General features: G+C 33.0%; 2 protein-coding genes across 11 annotated transcripts; one reads left to right on the top strand and one right to left on the bottom strand.

Annotated features, from left to right (window-relative positions):
* The first annotated feature begins 913 nt into the window (after window positions 1-913).
* On the top strand, window positions 914-13,734 carry LOC105136125 (probable beta-1,3-galactosyltransferase 10). Of its 4 annotated transcripts, XR_844300.1 has the most exons (13): window positions 916-1,214; window positions 1,657-1,720; window positions 1,810-1,859; window positions 1,966-2,156; window positions 2,762-2,822; window positions 2,981-3,053; window positions 3,396-3,519; window positions 3,625-3,712; window positions 4,289-4,339; window positions 4,495-4,566; window positions 5,060-5,172; window positions 5,555-5,915; window positions 13,695-13,734. XR_844300.1 is itself a non-coding variant. In XM_011041333.1 (12 exons), the coding sequence occupies exons 1-12, from the start codon at window positions 1,087-1,089 to the stop codon at window positions 5,575-5,577; spliced, it is 1,038 nt and encodes a 345-aa protein (XP_011039635.1). In that variant the 5' UTR covers window positions 914-1,086; the 3' UTR covers window positions 5,578-6,027. The 4 variants fall into 4 exon arrangements, 3 of the variants coding, with proteins under 3 accessions (XP_011039635.1, XP_011039634.1, XP_011039633.1); XM_011041333.1 differs by lacking the exon at window positions 13,695-13,734 and having other exon boundaries at window positions 914-1,214; window positions 2,981-3,057; window positions 3,400-3,519; window positions 5,555-6,027; XM_011041332.1 differs by lacking the exons at window positions 5,060-5,172; window positions 5,555-5,915; window positions 13,695-13,734 and adding exons at window positions 12,839-12,951; window positions 13,334-13,642.
* LOC105136126 (Zinc-finger domain of monoamine-oxidase A repressor R1 protein) lies at window positions 10,646-21,110 on the bottom strand. 7 transcript variants are annotated; one of them, XR_844301.1, is made up of 14 exons: window positions 20,914-21,108; window positions 20,593-20,741; window positions 19,655-19,752; window positions 19,464-19,550; window positions 19,207-19,375; window positions 18,390-19,100; window positions 17,828-17,970; window positions 17,542-17,736; window positions 17,324-17,414; window positions 17,053-17,221; window positions 16,456-16,563; window positions 16,278-16,374; window positions 15,421-15,562; window positions 14,635-14,951 (listed from the first exon to the last, which is right to left on the bottom strand). XR_844301.1 is itself a non-coding variant. In XM_011041338.1 (14 exons), the coding sequence occupies exons 1-13, from the start codon at window positions 20,969-20,971 to the stop codon at window positions 16,152-16,154; spliced, it is 2,109 nt and encodes a 702-aa protein (XP_011039640.1). In that variant the 5' UTR covers window positions 20,972-21,109; the 3' UTR covers window positions 15,881-15,987; window positions 16,122-16,151. The 7 variants fall into 7 exon arrangements, 6 of the variants coding, with proteins under 6 accessions (XP_011039642.1, XP_011039637.1, XP_011039636.1 ...); XM_011041338.1 differs by lacking the exons at window positions 14,635-14,951; window positions 15,421-15,562 and adding exons at window positions 15,881-15,987; window positions 16,122-16,185 and having other exon boundaries at window positions 20,914-21,109; XM_011041340.1 differs by lacking the exons at window positions 14,635-14,951; window positions 15,421-15,562 and adding an exon at window positions 10,646-10,745 and having other exon boundaries at window positions 16,275-16,374; window positions 20,914-21,109.
* Between the last annotated feature and the right edge of the window lie 717 nt (window positions 21,111-21,827).

Raw genomic sequence — 21,827 nt, 5'->3', positions numbered from 1 at the left:
TTAAGGCCGTGAGATTCACTGGGGATTTCCTCCGGAAATGGTTTTGGATAGAGTATTTTGACAGAATTAGCTCCTCTTGATTGACCAATCTCTCTTGTATGTTACGAATGTACCTTGCCACATTCAAAATCAGAACTCCGATGATGGTTACAACAAATCTCACATATCAGAGATGAACTTGAACCCGATGAGAGCAGAACAAAAGTCTTTCATATTTCGTCTTTCTTAGTTTTTAGACATTCAATTAGATAATCCTCTGCACCATTTTCACATCTCCAATATGGTGGAGATGAGTTGAATTAAGGTCTGAATCGATTAAAAAGACCCACGTTGACTTTTACCGTTCTTTAACTAAGGACCACGCAAGATTCTAACATCTCTAGCCATAAAAATCAGTTACGTCCTTTAACAAAGGACCATGCAGGATCACTGGTCATAAAGTCTAGATTATTCAAGACTCGGATGGATAATCTATTTAATATATATTAATTTTAATTTTTAAATGTTTGGTTAATATTTCAAGTAAGAAATGACATAAGTATATTTGGGTTAAAAGAAGACAGATATAAAATAAATTTGTATCTAAAATAATTTTAGAGTGGATTTTTGTCTTTAAATAAATAAATATTGGTGAAAAAATTAGTTATTTATTTATACTTTTACTATTTCAAATTTTTAATCAATTTTTTTAATTGAAACACGAAAAAAATATCAATTTTCCCCATGTCTTAAAAGTCAAAAATAACGAAAAATTGAGTTGAAGTCATACGTCAGGATACATGTTGTTTCATTGACCAAGTCATCCATGGGGATGCAATTAATCGACTTAAGACTATAGGTGTGTTTTTATTAAACATTGATGCCAATAGGGGCTTATGTGTAATTAAAAGTTTGTTAGGCTGTTACTTCATTACCTATTTTAAACTCTCTTCCTCCACGGTTTTATTTTTAAATCCCAACAGCACCATCGTCCAAATTTCTCTCCAATTTCTTCATCAAATCGCACATTTCATCTTCTACTTGCTAATATACGATCCACTCCTATACTCATACGTACAAATATACGGTATCCCTCTCACCTTGGAAATGGAGAGCAGTATACCAGTGTCGGCCAAATCAGAGCGAAGATGGAGATCGAAGCCGTTACAGACCTCTAAACCATCTCTTGTTCTAGCCTTCTTCTCTTGTTTCGCTTGGCTCTACGTTGCTGGACGGTTCGTTTCCATCATTTCATTTTGTTATTCTGCGATATCAGATTCATCGAAAATCACAAAAAAATTGATGTAATCTGTGATGAGCCAGCTATAATTACTGAGTTTTTTGGAGTTAATTGCAATTAATTATACTAGTTTTAAAATTCAAATCGTGAATTTAATTTTTTTTGTGTTTTTTTTGTTTGATCATGAATTTTTTTATTAATTAAGCTAATTTGGAAATTTGGAAATTATTGGAAATAAACATTCACTAGGACGTGTTTGGAAAAATGAAAATGGATGTAATTTGTAATTGCGAAATGTTTTAGCTACAGTTTATCGAGATCGTGGTAATTTTTGTTGTATAATCGTAATTTGATGCAATTAGAATAATATAAATTAAGAATTATGGATTAATTATATTTAATTTGTTTTTGTTTTGCTTTGTTTGGCTGTGATTTAGTTTATGGCAAGATGCAGAGAACAGGACATTACTTTCTAATCTTCTAAAGCGAAATACAGCTCAGGTTCATACTGGTCCTTTTTTATTTTATATTTATTAGAAAAATCAATTTTTTTTATTAATCTTTCACTTTTTTCACATATTTGTTTGCAGAGACCAAAATTTCTTACAGTTGAAGATAAGCTGGTCGTACTAGGATGCAAGTGTGTTTTTCTTCTTTATTTTTTTATTTAATATTTTTCAAAATTGAATATGTTTTATGTTGTCATGTCAATTGGTGTTATTGATGGTTGATTGTTTAATTTGTAGGGATTTAGAGAGGAGGATAGTGGAGGCAGAAATGGAATTGACTTTGGCTAAGAGTCAAGGGTATTTAAAAAACCGGTTGTCAGAAAATGGGTCTTCATCCGGTAAAAAGTTTCTTGCAGTTATTGGTATTTATACTGGATTTGGTAGTCACTTGAAGCGGAAGGTGTTTAGAGGGTCTTGGATGCCTAGAGGTTAGTTGGTAATTGATTAGATATTGTGATGGCTTTGAAGTGTATTCTCTTTTGAATAGTTGTTAAGGTTGCAGATTTTAATAGATTTCATACACTGTGTTGGTTTTCATTTGATTGCATTGATGTTCATCCAATAAACAGCAAATTCTGGCATTATATGAATTTATTTTTCTGGTGTAGTTTTGACTTTGAAAGATTTACTTGACGTTTTCTTTTATGTCTAAGGATTTCCTGTGTTTTTTTTCCTTGGAAATCTTTGTTGCCATTCTATTTTATTGAAGTTTGTGAGACTTAAGTGTTGTTGTTTCTTCTCATTTCTTTCTTTCCCTGTCCAGTACATAGTTGTTATCACAGATCTCTATTATCCTTTCTGACTTAATGACGCAGGAGCTCTCTCTGGAATTTACTTTACTATATTTATCATATTAAGGTTACTTAATTAATTTAGGGTCATGTGATTAGTGTTTTTTCTTTTTTGAAGTATTTCCTTTACAAGCTAAGTGTTTTTACTTATGAATCTATTGTTGGTTTCACAATGTGAATGATAGTCATATATCCTTTAATTCTTGAATAATAAATGACCAGCATTGTTGTTTCTTTTGTAGGAGATGCCTTAAAAAAACTTGAGGAAAGAGGAGTAGTGATACGTTTTGTGATTGGTCGCAGGTTTTCCCTCGCACTTTAATCTTTATTGTAGTATTTGAATATCCTTTATTATTTTTTCTATTAATCAATTTGCTTGGTTTGATTCCTTTTTCATTACTAGTATTATGGTTGAGGTAGCTACTTATGCCTTGGATTTTATGATAACTTTAAACTGGCAGTGCTAATCGAGGGGATAGCTTAGATCGAAATATCGACGGTGAAAATCGTTCAACAAAGGATTTCTTGATTCTTGTAGGTGATGCAAATTCATGCTTCATAATTTATCTTTTTAAACATCCGCATGTACATTTTCTAGTATGATGTATTTTCATTAGTAATGGTTTCTGAATCTTGGCGCTGACCTTTTGAAGTTTTATCCTTTTCTTGTTAGATGTTCTGGATGAAAGTTAAACATTGACCTGTTCATAATCACTAGATATTCTTTAGACTATTATAAAAATGATATTCAGCATGCATAACTCTTGATGCAAAAAGGTCTCTTGATTTCTTAAGTCGAATGTATTTGAATGGTGTCTGATTTCTTGGATTGTAAGGGAAGGAGTGTCAGTGCACTTATCATTAATTTTGTTTCAGGAAGGTCATGAGGAGGCTCAAGAAGAATTGCCCAAGAAAGTGAAGTCCTTCTTTAGCACTGCTGTGCAAACATGGGATGCGGAATTTTATGTAAAAGTTGATGACAATATCAACCTTGATCTTGGTATAGCTTCAATGTCATATCTGGTTGTTTAAAACTTACACCAAGAAATTCAAAATTTATTCATTAGACCTGATTTTTCATTGTTTGCTCTGTTTTCTTGTGTAGAGGGGCTAATTGAACTTCTTGAACACCGTCGCAGTCAAGATAGTGCTTACATTGGCTGTATGAAGTCTGGAGAAGTTGTAACTGAAGAGTATGTGATTTATCGTATTTTATTCTAACCTAATTGTAGTAGCCGACCAAGTTTAGCATGTGTGATACTGTGCAGACATTTAAATATGCATTACTGCTTCTTTATAGATTCATTGAATCTTTAATGAAAATTTTGGACTTTCCTTCCCCATACATTTGGAATAATCAAATTCATGTTACATGGCATTATTTTCTGAACTTATCACCCCTCATTTGTCAGCACTGTCATTCTGATCGACTTGGTAGAATTAATGCAAAGTTAATTTAATATATCATATTCCACCAAGAGTGCAAGCTTATGTGTGGAAAGCATGAAATATTCACATCTCCATTGTTTCATTTTTCCATTGCATCTATAATTACATACCGATCCAACAATTATGATGAATGTATGAGTTTCATTCATGCGCTCATTTGGGCAAGGTCTTCAATTTGTTCATTCTTACTTTTTGGTCCTGTAAAAGTTTTTTGTTTTTTTTTTAACTTGAGGTTCTCTGATTTTTTTTCAGCCCTGAAACATTTCAATTTTAAGGTTATTGGAATTTATTTGGGGATCTAACCTTTTATTGATTTTCAGGGGTAAGCCATGGTATGAGCCTGAATGGTGGAAATTTGGAGATGAAAAATCGTAAGTGGCTGAACTTGTGAATGACAACACAAGAATATTTTAGCTGTGCACGTGTTACTGATAATTTTTGTTAATATCTGCAACATCGATTTATGGTTTTAAATACTGCATGAATGGCCAGAAAATGGTTAAACATTAACCTCTTTTCATTTCAGGTACTTCCGACATGCATCTGGTTCCCTTCTTATTCTCTCCAAAAATTTGGCTCGGTATATTGACATAAACAGGTTAGTTATAAATGCTATAACAGGGAAAGTTTTAGTGTTAATTCATGTTTTAAATTTTGGTAGTGAGCATAAGTTTGGGTTTGTTTGGGAGTTGTGACTCAAATGTAGCTTGGTTGATGATAAGAATTCTAGGGTCAATACTAGATTAAATACTTTGACTACATTAGCAGATACACGTGCAAAGCTGAGGAATTAGAAACCCTCTATATCCTCATCGTACCATGGTCTTTGAGCTTTATGTGAATTGGACGGAAGTTACCCAGCATACTTTTCTGAAGTTGATGAGGAATATGTTTACATAGTAGTGATACATAAAACCAGATTTCAGATAGGCTTAATGGAAAGTAAGCTGCTCGGTTCTTATTACAAGTTCTGTTGGTTGAGAAGTTCATCATTGTGTCAGTCACCTGTGCAGAATTTTACTCAACTTAATGCAGATTCCATCACCCTTTGCATGAGTTGCAAACTAATTCTGGCTCCTTATTATATGCAGTGCATCTCTTAAGAGTTACGCTCATGACGATACATCAGTGGGATCTTGGATGATGGGTGTCCAAGCAACCTATATAGATGACAACCGTCTTTGCTGCGGTAGCATTAAACAAGGTAAGCATTTTCTATGATGTATTTTGATAGAAGTGCACTTATTTTTCTCAAGCTTTTCTTTTTTTCCTTCTTCTCTCTCTTTTTAGAGCTCATTTTTTCTTTTCTGTGTTGAACTGTAGTCTCTAGACTTTATAGTAGAAAAGCATGTATCAAAAAGAGAAAAAAAACACTTGTAATTATCAAGTGATACTTCTTTTCTGCCACACATGATAGATTCTTTAAAGTGCTGGGCTCTTTTTCATTTCACTCTTCCTCACCCCTCCCCCATGAGTGAATTTGAATTGAACTGTTCTATAATCCTTACAAGCTACCTTTCATCTACTAGTTTACTGATTGTCTTTCAACTTGTACTAACCACAAATGTCTCGCCGTTCATTTGCAGACAAGGTTTGTTCCCTGGCTTGATCAGAGAGATAGGCTCCCATTTCATATATAGAGATCAAACTTGCTTTACAAGGTTTGTTTAATGGCACATTGAGTGAGATATGACACCGTATCTTGCATGTCATCCCTGTGTTCATCAAGACCCATGGAGCATTCGTTGGATAATTCTTTTTAGGTGCCAAGATTAGCCACATTCTTTTAGGATTAACACAGGCAAAGTGCATATTTCAATATTGGCTTTGCAGTTTGTGAACTCATCATTTATTTCCTCTTATAGATGATTATGCTGTATCATTCGAGTTTTCCATCACTTCTAAAAAGATCTCTTTGTAATTAACGAGCAAATGGTGGAGTTAAACATGCTTTATTCAATACAGACGCAGGCTTTGCTTAGAAGTCTGAAGCGGGCTCTAGGGTTAAATTCCAAGTGTTTAACCATTTTTGTGATCAAGGATGTTTTGCCTAGTTGCAGATCCAAAGAGGTCTGACCTAACGTTAAATTAGAGGCATCGTTTGTTTGTTGAGTTTTGTGAAGTAGTGTTTGGTTGCTGGCTGGGGATGAAAGAGACAGATGGTTGAGATCGGGTAAACAAAATGTTTTTTCTTGATCACTCTTTCTTGCTTACATTTTTCATTATGATTTTTGCTTTTATATTTTTTTAGTTTTCAGATTTGATTGTGAAAATTAAATTAATTAAAATCAATTATCCATATTTGAATGAAAGATATTGAAATTATGAAATGTTTAAGGAGATTTGTGGAAAAAAAAAACTAATCTGGTTGTCTTGGTCCTCTTTGTATTTCAAAACATGATGAAATGGGCATGTATGGATGATGCTTTTTAATTTTATTTTCTTTAGGGAGAGTGATTATAGTTATAAAATTAAAGTTCTGATATACTATTTCTGACTTTAATATTTTGTTTATGTAGAATGAATTTCACCAATATAATATAATAATATGTAACAAAATTTATTTCAAAATGGAAATTTTTAGTGTATATATATCTATATATATGGGAATTTTAGGAGATATAAAGATGGATGCACGATTTCAACAATATAAGTTCTAATCACATTATCAACTTGAAGCGCTGATATGATATTTAATGATCTACAATCTGTACTAGCAAAGTAGATAAAATGCTATCAACTTAATCATTTCGTATTTTGCTTTCTACTACTCTTACAAGTAACTCCGTCCATGAATAATATAAAGTTTCAAAAATGAGAGTTTGGATTGCGAGAAGGAGACCCAAAAGAAGGAGAGACTGATTTGAGGACAGTTTCAAAGTTGAAAGATGCCATAAACCCATTACTTATCCTAAAATAAATTAGAGAATTATAACAATTGTCTCTTTTGTAATGGTGTTTTGTGAAGTTATAGTGTAATAAATTGGATTTGTAATTTAGTAGTTTATGCTGAAAAGAGTGTAATTGAAAGGAATCCAAACTGAAATTCTTGTTGAAAGAAATAACTTGAACTAGCATAGACTTGATTGAAAAGAAGAACAAATATTTATGGGCATATTTGAGGTAGCAGAGGCCTCCAATTGCTAAACTAATAGCTTAATGACACTTAACATGCATTTATTCCTAAGAAAACTTCTATATTAAGTAAAAATATAAGAGGCATGGGGTGCTTACCGCACATTGTTTACACACTCATAAAATAATACTGTGAAAATATTGTGTATTTTTTAATAATTTATTTTGGTAATTTATTTTATATGATTTAATTCTTGTTAAAAGTTAATTACATCTGAATTCTTAGTTAATGGTGAAATTAAAAGAAGAGATACCAAAATAAATAAGACACCAAACATGGTTGGTGTGTTGGATATTTATTGAAAAATACACTTAGATTTCTAATTTTTTAAAAGAATACAATATATACAATTTAGGTCCCTTTAAATTTTAAAAATTAAAATTTGACCTAATAGTTTATTTATGATATTTTTCCTGATTAGATAAAGGAGAGAGAGAGTGGTTGTCAAATTCCAGCGATGAGAGAAAAATTTATCTTTTATTTCATGGTAATTGTTTAAAGTCTTAATATTACATAAAAAAACTAGATACAAAGCCAAGAAATTCAAAACTAAACCTGTTTGATTTCAGATTTTTGGATTATTTTTTTAGGTATTTGGAGTTGATGAAATGGTTTGTGAATATTTTAAATGTGTCAATGAAGTTTTTTTTTTTAAATAACTTGAAAATTAGATTATTTTTTTTTATTTTTATTTTGCCAAAAGACTAGCTACTTGATTTGAGAATATTTTAAAGGTGTCAGTGAAGTTTTTTTTTTGAAATAACTTGAAAATTAGATTTTTTTTTTTTTTATTTTGCCAAAAGACTAGCTACTTAATTTTCTAATCATCACTATGATAACAAAAATGTAGGCTTGTAGACAATATGTTATCTGTCACATCACTTTTTTATTATTTTCAAAAAAATAGAGTTAAATGACTTGTTATCATTCCTTTTAAAAAAATTTAAAAAATACTTTTTTAAAAAAATAATAAAAATAAGCTCAGTTTGAAGGTTTGTCGATGCTCTTGAGCTCTTTATTTCAGTGGTCTAGGCATGCTAGGCCATAGGCTTACGAGTTTGTGCTCTTTTACCCTTTTTTTTCAGGTTGAATATAAATTTAAAAAAAAATATTAAATTCGATTGAATTCATGGTTCAGATCACAAATTTTATAAATTATACAACACCAACTATGTTATTTTTTCTAATATTGCTTTGTTTTATTGAATTATTTTTTCAATATATATTTTTAAAATAATTTTTAAATTTATGTTTAAATTAATATTCCTCATCTATGATTTGTTTTGCTTATTTAATATTCTTTGAATAGAGATTGTTTTTTGATAGTGTTTTGTGTATTTAATTTTTTTAAAATTATTATAATTCATATATATTTTCTTAATCTTTTGTATACAATAAATTTATTTTTTAAAATAAAAAAATATTTTTAGATAATATTTTTGATATGTGCATTGCATAATATTTTTCTAACTTTTATTTTATTTAATAAATTTAATATGTGCATCTATTTTTAATATCATTTGATTGAATAAAAAATTAATTTTAATAAAAAAATTCAGTAAATACAATTAGGTAAATATTCCATATTAAAAAATTAAATATCTTAATTTATATCTATTTTTTTATTTCTTCTCATTTACTAACATATATAGTTCTTCATTTATCTTAGTATATTGTATACATGAAATTTTCAATTTACTCTTAAATTTTTTTATATAAGAAAATAATTTTTTTAATAAAAGAAAAAACATGTAATCCACGGCAGAGCACATGCCCAATGGCTTATATAAACTAGAACATGATTCAAATTTGAAAATGGGTGCAATTTAAAATTCAAAAGCAAATCTGGACTGGATTGTACCAACTGCAGATTTGCTGTTTCTTCTTCTTCAAAACGCCAGCGTATTAGAAGTTCCTTACACGTGTCAACATTTCTTTTTCTATGGAAAGCCAGCCGTCTACGTCAAACAAGCATGATCTTAACCGTTCATTCCCACAATTTTCTTCTGCATTCCGAGAGGGAGGGGGGGGAGAGGGGGAGAGAGAGAGAGAGAGATGCTCCTGCTTCCCCAAATCCCTTTCTTCAATCTTCCAGATTTGTTACAGAGTGTCTCTGTCGTTTTGTTCAACTTTTCTCCAAAGAAAAACCAGACCACAAGGAGAAGGAAAAACACAGAGGAAGCTCGATGATTGTGGCGGCGGCGGCTGTGAGACTTGGAGGTTCAGAAGCCTTTTTTATCGGGTCCCAAGTTCAGCGATGCCATATGAAAATAATGGGTATGATTCTTCTTTCTCCAACCACTTCATCACCGTTGTCTAGCGACCACTCCAACTTCATTTCTTCTTCTAGCAGTAGCTGTAACAGTAACAGTAACAGTAGAGAAAAACACAAAAATGATGATGCTTCTTCTTCTTTTAGATACATTAACGATGCCCTTGCTTTTTTTAGCAGTAGCAGTAGCATTAGCAGTAGAGATAAACACCAAAATGATGCTTCTTCTTTTAGAAACATTGATGATGCCCTTGCTTATTTCAATCACATGCTTCATAGGAAACCCCGGCCTTGTATTATCCAATTCAATAAATTATTGTCTGCAATTGTCAAAATGGGACACTATCACGATGCTGTGATTTATCTTTCCAAGCAAATGGAATTGGCTGGGCTCTCTCCTGATACTTATACCCTTCATATGTTGATTAATTGCTTCTTCCAGTTACAACGTGTTGATCTTGGGTTCTCTGTCTTGGCCAAAATCATTAAACTTGGTCTTCAACTCACTATTGTCACATTTAACACCTTAATCAATGGGCTCTGTAAAGTGGGTAAATTTGGCCAAGCCGTGGAATTATTTGACGACATGGTGGCAAGAGGGTGTCAACCTGATGTCCACACCTATACTACAATTATCAATGGTTTATGTAAGATTGGCGAAACTGCTGCGGCTGCTGGATTGTTTAAGAAAATGGGAGAAGCAGGCTGCCAGCCTGATGTGGTGACATACTCTACGATCATTGACAGTCTTTGCAAAGATAGGCGGGTGAATGAGGCTTTAGATATCTTCTCCTATATGAAGGCTAAAGGCATTTCCCCTAATATTTTCACTTACAACTCTTTGATCCAAGGCTTATGCAATTTCAGCCGATGGAGGGAGGTTTCAGCAGTGCTAAATGAAATGATGAGTTTGAATATCATGCCAAATATTGTCACCTTCAGCCTGTTGATTAATATATTTTGTAAAGAAGGCAATGTTTTTGAGGCTCAAGGTGTGCTAAAAACAATGACTGAAATGGGTGTGGAGCCTAATGTTGTTACTTACAGTTCGTTGATGAATGGATATTCCTTGCAGGCTGAAGTTGTTGAAGCTAGAAAGCTTTTTGATGTCATGATAACCAAGGGTTGTAAACCTGATGTTTTTAGTTATAACATCTTAATTAATGGATATTGTAAGGCCAAAAGGATAGGTGAAGCCAAGCAGCTTTTTAATGAAATGATTCATCAAGGCTTAACTCCGGACATTGTTAGTTACAACACTCTTATTGATGGCTTGTGCCAATTAGGCAGACTTAGGGAAGCACACAATCTGTTCAAGAATATGCTCACTAATGGCAACCTCCCAGATTTATGTACTTACGCAATATTGCTTGATGGCTTTTGCAAACAAGGGTACCTTGCTAAGGCATTTAGACTATTTCGAGCAATGCAAAGTACTTATTTGAAGCCTAATATGGTGATGTATAACATCCTGATTGATGCCATATGCAAATCCGGGAATCTTAAAGAAGCAAGGAAACTATTTTCAGAACTCTTTGTCCAAGGGTTGCAGCCTAATGTTCAGATATACACTACAATAATAAATGGACTTTGTAAAGAAGGATTGTTAGATGAAGCATTGGAAGCTTTTCGAAATATGGAAGAGGATGGCTGCCCTCCGAATGAATTTTCTTATAATGTTATCATCCGAGGATTTCTCCAGCACAAGGATGAATCAAGGGCAGTGCAACTTATTGGTGAAATGAGAGAGAAAGGTTTCGTTGCAGATGCGGGAACCACAGCTTGATATTAGATAACAGTCTTGTTCTGAAGAAGTATCTAGGCTTACTTGAAGTTTGTCAAGGTGAAAAGGTAATGTAAATTTTTATTTCTCTATGCTGCAAATTCATGTGGCAAATATTAAGTAGTTTTTGCATAACATGGAAGTTATTTTTAGGTCAATCTTGTCAACATCTGAACAATGACACCCATTACTTGCCTAATCATTGGAATTGCTAAACTAATAGTTCATCATGATGAATGGTTCTTGCCTTACATTGAATCAGATTTCTATATTATGTTTTCATTAGCCAGCAAAATGCACCTACCAGATGTTTCCTAAAAAGATCATTTCCTTTCAATCTTGTGTTGTTGAGCTTCATTGATCTTTTGAGTATGTTAAGATCTATAATGTCCTCTTGAGCATTTGTTTTCATGAGTCTGTGTACAAGTTTGTGTATGTGTGAATTATCAATTATGGGGATTTTAAGATACTGAGGAAAGGAAATTCCAGTAGCTGAGTTTTTTTTAAAGAGGAAAAATTTATAAATTAATTATAGAGTTGGATGTACAAACTTCTGTGGACAGTACTTGAGGATAGCATGCAATTCAGGAACTGGTATGCTGACATCTACCTTACAAGAAAGCTTTTGAGCTAGGATAAGAGAGGTCTATGCTGTTATGCTGTAGTTTTTAAGAAAAGTCTGAAAAAAATGTAATGCATATTTCATATGCTTTTATGCTGATTTCTAGAGCAAGGTTTGCTAGAATTTATCATAAATCCTTGACATCTTGGAATTTGAATGTTAAAGCATGGTCATCCTTCCATGTCAATTATTGGTGCTTTTGGAGGTTCTTCTAAGTAGCGTTTGGTTACTCTCAAGATAAAAGAGACAGAGATAGTGGAAATAGAGGGGACACTCTTGATTTGAAAGGCATAAAACTCACCCCAAAACTGTCCCATATATGAATTTATTTTATGTCTTTATCTCTGCCCTTTAACCAAACACTTTCTTGTCCCTTCTGCATGTCCTTTCTGTCCAGTTGTCTTGGGACACTAAATGATTTGGTAGATGTATTTTTTGCTGTTAAATTGTCATGTTTCCTAAAATTCAAAGCTGGTTTCAACAGAAATCCTAGTCATTGAATTTGGAAGTGAACAGCCCAACCTATGAAACAAGTGTGACCTTATAGTTAGTGAAAAGAACCATGCTATAATAGGAAAAGTTGAAGTGTGAATTCATCTTTTAAATTTTTGATGCGAGGATAAGTTTAGGTTAGTTTGGAAGTGTTGACTCAATGTAGTTTGGTTGATGATAAGAACTCTGGGTCAATACTAGATTAGATACTTCGACTAAATTAGCAGATATATGTGCGAAGCTGAGGAATTGGAAACCCGCCATCTCCTCATTGTACCAAGGTCTTTGAGCTTTAAATGAACTGGATGGAACTGGATGGAAGTAAGTTACCCAGCATGCTTTTCTGAAGTTGACGAGGAATATGTTTACATAGTAGTGATACATAAGAACCAGATTTCAGATAGACGTAATGGAAAGGAAGCTGCTTAGTTCTTATTACAAGTTCTGTTGGTCGGGTAGTTCATCATTGTGTTAGTCACCTGTGCAGAATTTTACTCAAGTTAATGCAGATTCCATCACCCTTTGCATCAGTTCCAGACTAATTCTGGGTCCTTGTTATATGCAGTGCATCTCTTAAGAGTTATGCTCATGACGATACATCAGTGGGATCTTGGATGATGGGTGTCCAAGCAACCTATATAGACGACAACTGTCTTTGCTGCAGTAGCATTAAACAAGGTAAGCATTTTCTGAGATGGCTTTTGATAGAAGTGCGCTTATTTTTCTCAAGCTTTTTTTTTCTTTTTTCTCTTCTCTTTTTAGAGTTCATCCTTTCTTTTCTGTGTTGAACTGTAGTCTCTAGACTTGATAGTAGAAAAGTATGTATAGAAAAGAGAAAAAAAGAAACACTTGTAATTATCAAGTGATACTTCTTTTCTGCCACACATGATAGATTCTTTAAAGTGTTGGGCTCTTTTTAAGCTCACTCTTCCTTGCCCCTCCCCCATGAGTGAATTTGACTTTAACTGTTCCATAAACTTACAAGCTAACTTTCATCTACTAGTTTACTGATTGTCTTTCAACTTGTACTAACCGCAAACATCTCACCTATCATTTGCAGACAAGGTTTGTTCCCTGGCTTGATCAGAGAGGTAGGCTTCCATTTCATATATACTGATCAAACTTGCTCTTTAACGTTTGTTTAATGGCGCATTGAGTGAGATATGACACTGTATCTCGCATGTCATATCCGTCTTCATCAAGACCCGTGTAGCATTCGTTGGATAATTCTTGTTAGGTGCAGAGATTAGCAACATTCTTTTAGGATTAACACAGGCAAAGTGCATATTTCAATATTGGCTTTGCAGTTTGTGAACTCATCATTTATTTCCTCTTATAGATGATTATGCTGTATCATTCGAGTTTTCCATCCCTTCTAAAAAGATCACTTTGTAATTAAGGAGCAAATGCCGGAGTTAAACATCCTTTATTCTATAAAAATTAATTTGGTTGTCTTGGTCCTCTTATGTTTTCTTAGAGATAAAAAATTGCGCAGCGGGTGGCAATATATTAATTTAATTCATACAAGTGTTCAAATTTTTCTCTTTTTTTGGTTGATATCTCGTGCATCTTGGTTTTAATATGAACCTCATCATTTTCGATTTAAATATATTGCTGATAAAATTTCATATAAAAATGTTGTTTTCACCATCCACCCAATACCATTTCTTAAACCAAATATATATACTGAAATGTAAACCTCATCAATTTATTTATTGTTGAAAGAAATTATCGAAAGAGAATTTAAGATAAGAGAAAGAGATAGATTGAATTAATTATTTTAGTATCCTCTAATTGTTCATAAGACAAACTTGCTTAAATGAAGAGAAGACAAGAAAATTGGTCCCGTGATATCTAAGTATTCATCTTGTGTATTGAACGAAGACAATAAAATTCATGTTATACTTTCTTCTTCTTTTTTTTACATAGAAAACTCATGTTGTGCTTATGATTTTATTCGTGTGATGAACTTACTACGTGCCATTGTCTAGCATAATAATACTTAATTATGATTTAGGTGATTGTTAATTCATCTTACTTTGATTACTTGTTGAAATATATTATTTAATTAAAGTTTTCGGATGAATTTAAAGAAGAAAAATATTGGCAATCAATATAAATTTTGTCAGCTTAATAATTTATGTAGCTCTTGAAAAAAACATCCATATCCATAATCTACATTCTTTTAATTTTTATTCATATTCAGTTTCTGAGTTGTGATGATATAGATGAGAAAACCTCAAGGTTTTAGTATTTTAAATATTTCACGATTTGAAGGATCACACGAGAAAACTAAAAATATAGAAATATGTTTTGCACAATAAATTGAAGTGCTGGTATGATATTTAATGATTTAAAATCTGTACAAGAAAGCAAATCAAATAAATATATTTGAGGAATTCCTTTTTATTACAATGTATCCAGCTACTACAATTGCAGTTCCCAAGCAAGAAATCAAGGAAGCAGCAAGCCTAGTATTTGTAAAGCTTGCCCCTAACAATAGTGTACATAAGGAAATAACCTTTGCAAGGAGGATCGCATACAGCAGCAGTTTTTCCTCTAAAAGAATGATCTTTCATCTTTATCTCGAGCAAGCAACAAATGTTAAATAGAAGTTGTCAATAACTTCAGGTGCTATTGACCATGAAGCAACCGAACCTCTGTATTTTCCACTTGATCTGTTTCCAAAAATTCAAAAGACAAAATATAGTAATTGGCCGTTACAAACAAGTTTTCTCAAAACGAGTTTAAACTAAGAGCAAGCATTTACCATGCAGGCTGCTCCGACCAGCGGAAGGCATTGGTGCAATCATGGAGCACTTGGATATGCAGATTTTATAGCTTAAAACAACATAAACATATGCACATCATGAAGCCACTGCATTTATTTAATAGAGGTAGTGATCTATACTTGGTCAACATTACATGATTTCATCCCAAAAACCCTGAGATCCAATCAAAATTCATACCTAAAGATGCAATGCAGTAGGAAAGCTGGAGGGGACAGGTTGCCTTGGCTTTGCATATCATTGCATGCAAGCAAACAAGGGTAAAAAAATAATAATAGTCTAATCTAACACGTAGTAAACGATTTTGAGTAACTCAATGCAGTTTTTCCATAACTTCTGTCGTTGACTCTCTTCTTACCTCAATTTTTTTTTTGTCAGACGATGGACATCAGAAAATCATTCCGACTTTGTTTCATCAAATATCAATTGAAGAGGTTCCAGTATCAATTTCAATTGAAGGGGTTTCAATAGCTTTTTGTTGAACCCTACACATTTTTGCCCTGAAAACGAAAGAGCTTAACATGGTTAAGCATGTCAGCCAAAAAGGAAAGGAAAGAAAATATGTGATAAAGAGAACGAGTATATCAGTTATAGGCGACAGCAATGCCCTTCAAGAACATAGTTGACTTTTTTCTGCACCGAATACTTCTAAGAAATACTAATGTATAAACCCATATATACAATAGCATCAGATCCCTAAAGAAAAACACAAATGAGAAGGCACCATTGTGCCAATAGCTCAAACATGCATCCTAACAAGAAGTTATTGTGCATTTCAATTCTGTCACATGAACAGAACCAAATGGAATCTCGTTTAGTTTAATTTTAAATCAAAAGGGGCCAGCATTTTTTTATTTTTTCTTATTACAACATCATAAATAAAGTCCTTACAATTACATGTTAGAGATGAAAATTCATATGACATTAGCACGTCTCCCCCTTCATAAATTGCCTTTCTTTCAAGTAATTTTAATATCAATCATCCCAGAATGCTTGAGTGATTTAAGTTACATGCTTGGGAGCATAATGTACCCGCCTTAAACCAAAATCAAATTTGTAAAGGTAAGTGATTAGCAACTTTCCCACTGGTTATAAGTTTTCCCATCCTCGACAAGTTCTCCTTCTATAATGGAAAAACATGAGGGCTAAGAAGGTTAAAAAAAAATTGTACAGAAAACTTCATGGTGCAAAAGATATATTAATCAATGTAACTACCTCGAGAAAGAGATGTATTTTTCAATGTCCATTTTCTGTTCATCAGCATATGCTACCCATTTTTCACTGGGTGCAACAGAATTCCATGCACCCATATCTGTACAAGAAAAATAAATAATGATATGCAACATGTTTATTTCATCGTCTACTGAAATGAAAACAAGCCAAGCATCCTAACCTTGAAGCAAAATAGCTGACTGACAATCATGACCATTTAGTTTCCAGAAAGCACGGCCATCAACATCCAGAAGGACAGGGTCTGTTCTGACAGCGTTGGATAGTCTCTCTGATCATTGCAGGTAAAGTTTAAACATGTATGTTCACATATTATACATTAAAATGCATGTAATATCAAAAAAGAACAACATATTTCTACACAAGACAAACATAACCAATCCTAGCAGCAAGCATGCAACATAAGTTTCGAAGAAAAAAAAATTGATCACGGATTCTTCAGTTTCCTGTTAATGTCTTTCTTCTCAAAATTTAAAGGCATTCTCTTTGACTAGTCTTGTCATATAGTTCTTATCTAATAGTAATAGTCTTTGACAAAAAAATAGTTAAGCGAATAAATGGAAAGCGACACCATCATCCCTTGTCTGATCTTGATTCTGGCACCGAATCTCCATGGCCAAAGTAACAACAATTTAGTATAGTGCCACAAACCCAAAGAATACCAAATCATTTAAGCCCACAATATCTAACATTATCTAAAAAAACAAAGCAAACTTTTTTTATGTAATTACATTAACTTCAAAGGTAAAGATGAACTTACTCTTTTGTGCCATGCCCATGGCCTCAAGCATTTCTGCATGAGCTTGTGCGGCTTCACTTTTTATTTGTGAGACTAGTTCTTTATGATTAGAAACAGAATTGGGAGCACCGTTTTTCTCAATAATAGCTTTGGCCACCTCATCTTGCATCTTCCTTTTCAAGTTTTTTTCCTGTACCAAACAAATATGGGAAAATAATTAATTTGCAAATAAATCTTGGATTCATCAACACCACTGAAAAGCCCAACATCACCATTTACAATGAGTATAAACCTTTTCCTTTGCTGCATAAACTTTTTCCTTAGCTCCCTTCTTTCTTTCAAGAAATTTGGAGTTTTCATCATCAATCCAACTCCTCAACTCTCTAGAAAATATATTTATAAACAATCAAAATAAAATATTAAAAAGTTTTCTCAACACAGATTGATAATTGTAAGACAGATTGATAATTGTAAGAACCAAACCATTTCCACATTCTTTTTGTCACTTACCTGGTATTAAGAGCTTCATCACATAGAAAATTCAAGAGTTTAAGCTTTTCAGAGCTCTTTAAGTTATCATATCCTTCATTGTCCAGGTCAAAACTGCCAGAGAGAATTTCTTTCGCTATGAAAAGGCATTTCGAGACACATTTACTGAGAGCTTTAAACCATGAGTTGTCATTTGTTGCAGTTAGGGTGGGAGATCTGAACAAAACATCACAAAATTATCATTATTCTGTCTCTACACGAAGCTAAAGTGGTTAAGAAGAATTTGACAAAGTATGAGATTACATACTCTTCTCCTATATCCTTTTGTATCACTGATAGTAACTGAACATGAATCTGGGCTAGGTGATAGGATTGTGACCGACGCTCTCTATGACCATTTACAATTTCTCCAAGTATAGTATCAGCTTGCCCTTTCTTCAGACCAAGAACCTAATTAAGCGGGAAACAAAAAAGGATAGTCAAAAGAGTCCTGAATAATTGAGCAGGGAAAATGGAAACACAATACAGAAACACCAGCCCTTTATGTAATTAAACTTTATAAAATTTGTCAATGATACTAAAACAAAACCAAGAAATAATAGTTTGACAATAAATGAAAGGTATATGGAATTTTATGGTTTCTAAATCTACAACACAAGAATTCACCTCAAGCTATATCACTTTATAGAAGTTCACTAAGACCATGCTGAAAAGGAAGTTACACTATAGGCCATACTTAAACAGAAGTTCACTGTCGAGCCATGCTTAAATATAAGTCCAACCATCTTTAAAGTACCATTTGCAATCATAAGCAAGTAAATTCACGATGCTTCATTTGGTTAAATAGTAATATACCCATTTATTCATACCTTACCAAAACTAGCACAAAACTCCAAGAATTGCAATGCATTACCGACATCTTCAGGAGGCAACTCAAAACCTGCTACAGCCATTAAGCAGGTTCCCTGAGGTAACTTAATGTCCGCATCAATTTCTTTGTTCTGAATTTCTGTGGTAAGCCGCCTCTCATTGGCTGTCTTTGATTTGGTTTGAAATTCTGAAGGAAACTTGTTAACTTTGCATGAGTCTCCATCCTTCTTGGTCTCGGTTCGAATTCTGTCATTTCTAACACCACAAACTATACCACCATAATAATTTGTACCGAGTAAAACTTCATTGTTGGAAAACTCTTGAGCCTGTGTCTTAGACCTCTTTTTCTCCACAAAAGCATCTTCATTCTTGTCCTTGACAACATCACATTTATCCTTGTCATTGGTCTTCGCTTTGTTTTCAGAAACCTCTGCAGTAATTCTAGCCTTTGAACCAGCTTCACCATTCCTACCGCCATTACTAACTTCCTTAGTCCCTTCCTTTTTTGATTTCTTCTGACCACTCTCCTTTAACCTAGTTTCAGCATCCATGTTGCCATCACTAACTTCCTCTGGTCCTTTCCTTTTTGTTTTATTAGATTTCTTCCCAAAAGAGATGGGTGTTAAATTCTGAGAATGCAAATTCATATCAATGTCTTCTTCAAAAGAATCTTCATTCCCTGATTTCCGTGGCAAAGTAACTGTAGACTCCTGTCAAAGCATCAATTGACGTATACACGTGGCAAGTCAAAAATCCCATGAATGAAACAGCCTAACAATCATAATGCAAGAACATTATAACTAAACACTTCCAAACCTCCTCTGACAATGCACTACTCTTCAGTGAAACATTGTTGTCTTTTACATCCTTGTAGTGGTTCAAATTTTCAGAACCTTTAACCTGCAGCAGTTCTGAGACAGAGGAGAACCCATTTTCCTTGGCTGTGCGAACAAGTATGCCAGTGGGCTTGTGACCTCGTCTCTTCCTGGAAACACATTATTCTATTAGATCCACTGAGAAGACTGGTCATATTCAATAATATCATCACTAGACTTCAAACATAATGTACTTACATGCAGAAGCTACAGTTGCAAATGCCCCTACACTTGGGACACTGCCAGTCATCCAACAAAGCTACCTCTTCTGCTTTCTCTCCGTATCTAAAACATCACAAAGCAACATGTATTGAGCAAACACTCACATGCAAAAACCTCCTGAATTGTTTGATAAAGTTTGTTATTCGAGACTTACGTCACAAACTAACCTGTTCAATAGGCATTTGTGGCAGAACTTGAGAGTGCATAGTTTATTTCCTTTCTGAGTAGTACATGCGGCAATGAAATCCATTGTTTTTTGTCGGCACTTTGAAGATTACAAACAAACAAGGACCGAAAGAAGAAAAATATCAATTAAAATGAGAACAAATATAGAAAAAAGACCACTGAACGCATCAATTCTACTGCCACCAACAATTTAAAAATAATTACAATACTAAATCAAATTCTTGATTCACTTTCATATGGAAAAACAAAATTAATGCTACTAGACAGAACAAATGCTCTTAACATCATAAAACAAAGATCCCAGATTCCACTTTCCTTTTTAACTTATCATCAACCAGCATCATAATCACAAGTACAAATAGAGCAAAAAGGAGCATAATTTTGCATGTGTACTACTAAGAGATAAATAGATCACAAGAGTAATGATAGGACATTGTTAAATAAGACAAAAACAAAAAAATGAGACTAGAAGTTTAGGTTTTCCTTCGTTTTCCAGCACGTTCTCATCAACCAAACAGAAAAACACAAATAGGGTTTACTTGTCATATAAAATTGAATCAACAAAAAAATCATACTAGGTAAACTCACGGGTTCTCTTCAAATCAACCACAAAAAAAAAAGGTTAATCGCTAAAACTAAAACTTAGGTTTCTTTCATTTTCATGCATCTTCTCGTCAACCAAAGAGAACCCCACGAAACGGGTTTACTTATTACCTAAAGTTCTATCAACAAAGAGATCATGAAGAGTAAATTCATGGGTTCTCTTTCAATCAGCCCGGATAAAAAAAGAACTGAAACTTGAAATTTAGGTTTCTTTCATTTTCTTGCATGTTCTCACCAACCAAACAGGAAGGGAAAAAAACGAAAAACAAAGGGTCCACTTATCATCTAAAATTCTATCAAAAGAATTACTCATTACTTGATGGCAGGTCTTCCCGTTTTGAGAATCATAGATCCTCCCTCCAACAACACGAACTCCCGGACACTTTGCCTGACTCTTCTCTACAACTTCTTTTCCATTCAAATCAGCAGGACTTGAAGTGACTGCCATGGCTGCAAAACTATTCTCTGTAAGAAAAAAAAAAAAAGCTTCTTAGTATTATAGACCTCTACAAAAGAACAGTCGTTTCTTGTTTTGATATGTGATTTGATTATCTCTCTCTGGATGGTGCGGGAGAGAGATTTGGTTGTGTGTTTTGGATTTGGATATTGGAGGGACGAAGGAGCGCCAAGTTGAAACCTTTTTGAGGGTTTCTTCGTCTTTCTTCTGTTTCTTTGTCAGTTTGATGACTTTTCATCTCATTTCTTAATGCAGGCCATGGCCGAAAAATGTTTCAAGTGTTCGGTGATGGAACGACCTCCTCCCGAGAGTTTTTATACTTGGAAATCATTACGGGGACAACGGCATTAAAGGCTAGGCTTCTCTGTATTCGAATTTTTCGGGTTCTGACTATCTAAACATATATTTATTATCTTATTATTATTATTTATTATGCAACAAATAATATATAAAGAGTATAAATATATATTTACAGATACCAATAAAGTATTAATTTAACAGTTAAAATACCATTGTATCTCTACAAAAATAAAAACAAAAGTTTAATTTTTAAAAAACATATTTATTGAAACGAGCAGCCCGATCAAGACTAATTTTATTATTTAAAAAGGATGTAAGGCTAGCCAGTCAAGAATATATATATATATATATATATATATATATAAAAGATTTTAAATCGAGCATAATAATATTCATACTTTATTCCTCATTCATCAAGTAAGCTAGCTTTTTTTAAATAAAAAAACCCTACCCTATTTAGTTCAATTCATATTTATAGTCAATGTGTTAAAACTAAATTATCAATTCTAAAAATTATATATCAATATAATGTTTTTGTTTTTGAGTGTGTTTAAAATTATGATAAAAATTGTTTTTAAAAATATTTTTTATTTAAAAATATATAAAAATAATATTTTTTTATTTTTAACATTAACACATATAACAATTAAAAAACACCTAATAAAAAAATTTAAAAAACATAATTAAACTATAAAAACAAACAACACCTTCAAGCTCTAAGTTTTCGGTTCGGATATTATTTATGTCTGGCATGGCATTCTAGGAAGGTAATCTTAAATAGGTCGAACAGGTGT

The sequence above is a fragment of the Populus euphratica genome, unplaced genomic scaffold (assembly GCF_000495115.2).
Source record: "Populus euphratica unplaced genomic scaffold, PopEup_1.0 scaffold51.1, whole genome shotgun sequence".
NCBI classification, from domain to species: domain Eukaryota; kingdom Viridiplantae; phylum Streptophyta; class Magnoliopsida; order Malpighiales; family Salicaceae; genus Populus; species Populus euphratica.
Note: the sequence above shows the minus strand (reverse complement) of the source record. Positions and strands in the feature narration are given on the sequence as shown.

Bases quoted from the DNA above. Each gene is read 5' to 3' on its own strand.
- LOC105136126 (XM_011041334.1), bottom strand. From the start codon at position 20,971: ATGAAAAGTCATCAAACTGACAAAGAAACAGAAGAAAGACGAAGAAAC. The intron at 17,737-17,827 runs GTATGTAATCTC...TGTTTTGTTCAG, and splicing joins CAAAAGGATATAGGAGAAGA to ATCTCCCACCCTAACTGCAA. The intron at 14,952-16,277 runs GTAGTTACATTG...TTTTGGAAACAG, and splicing joins AAATACATCTCTTTCTCGAG to ATCAAGTGGAAAATACAGAG.
- LOC105136125 (XM_011041332.1), top strand. From the start codon at position 1,087: ATGGAGAGCAGTATACCAGTGTCGGCCAAATCAGAGCGAAGATGGAGA. The intron at 1,860-1,965 runs GTGTGTTTTTCT...TTTAATTTGTAG, and splicing joins CTGGTCGTACTAGGATGCAA to GGATTTAGAGAGGAGGATAG. The intron at 3,054-3,395 runs GTAGGTGATGCA...ATTTTGTTTCAG, and splicing joins CAAAGGATTTCTTGATTCTT to GAAGGTCATGAGGAGGCTCA.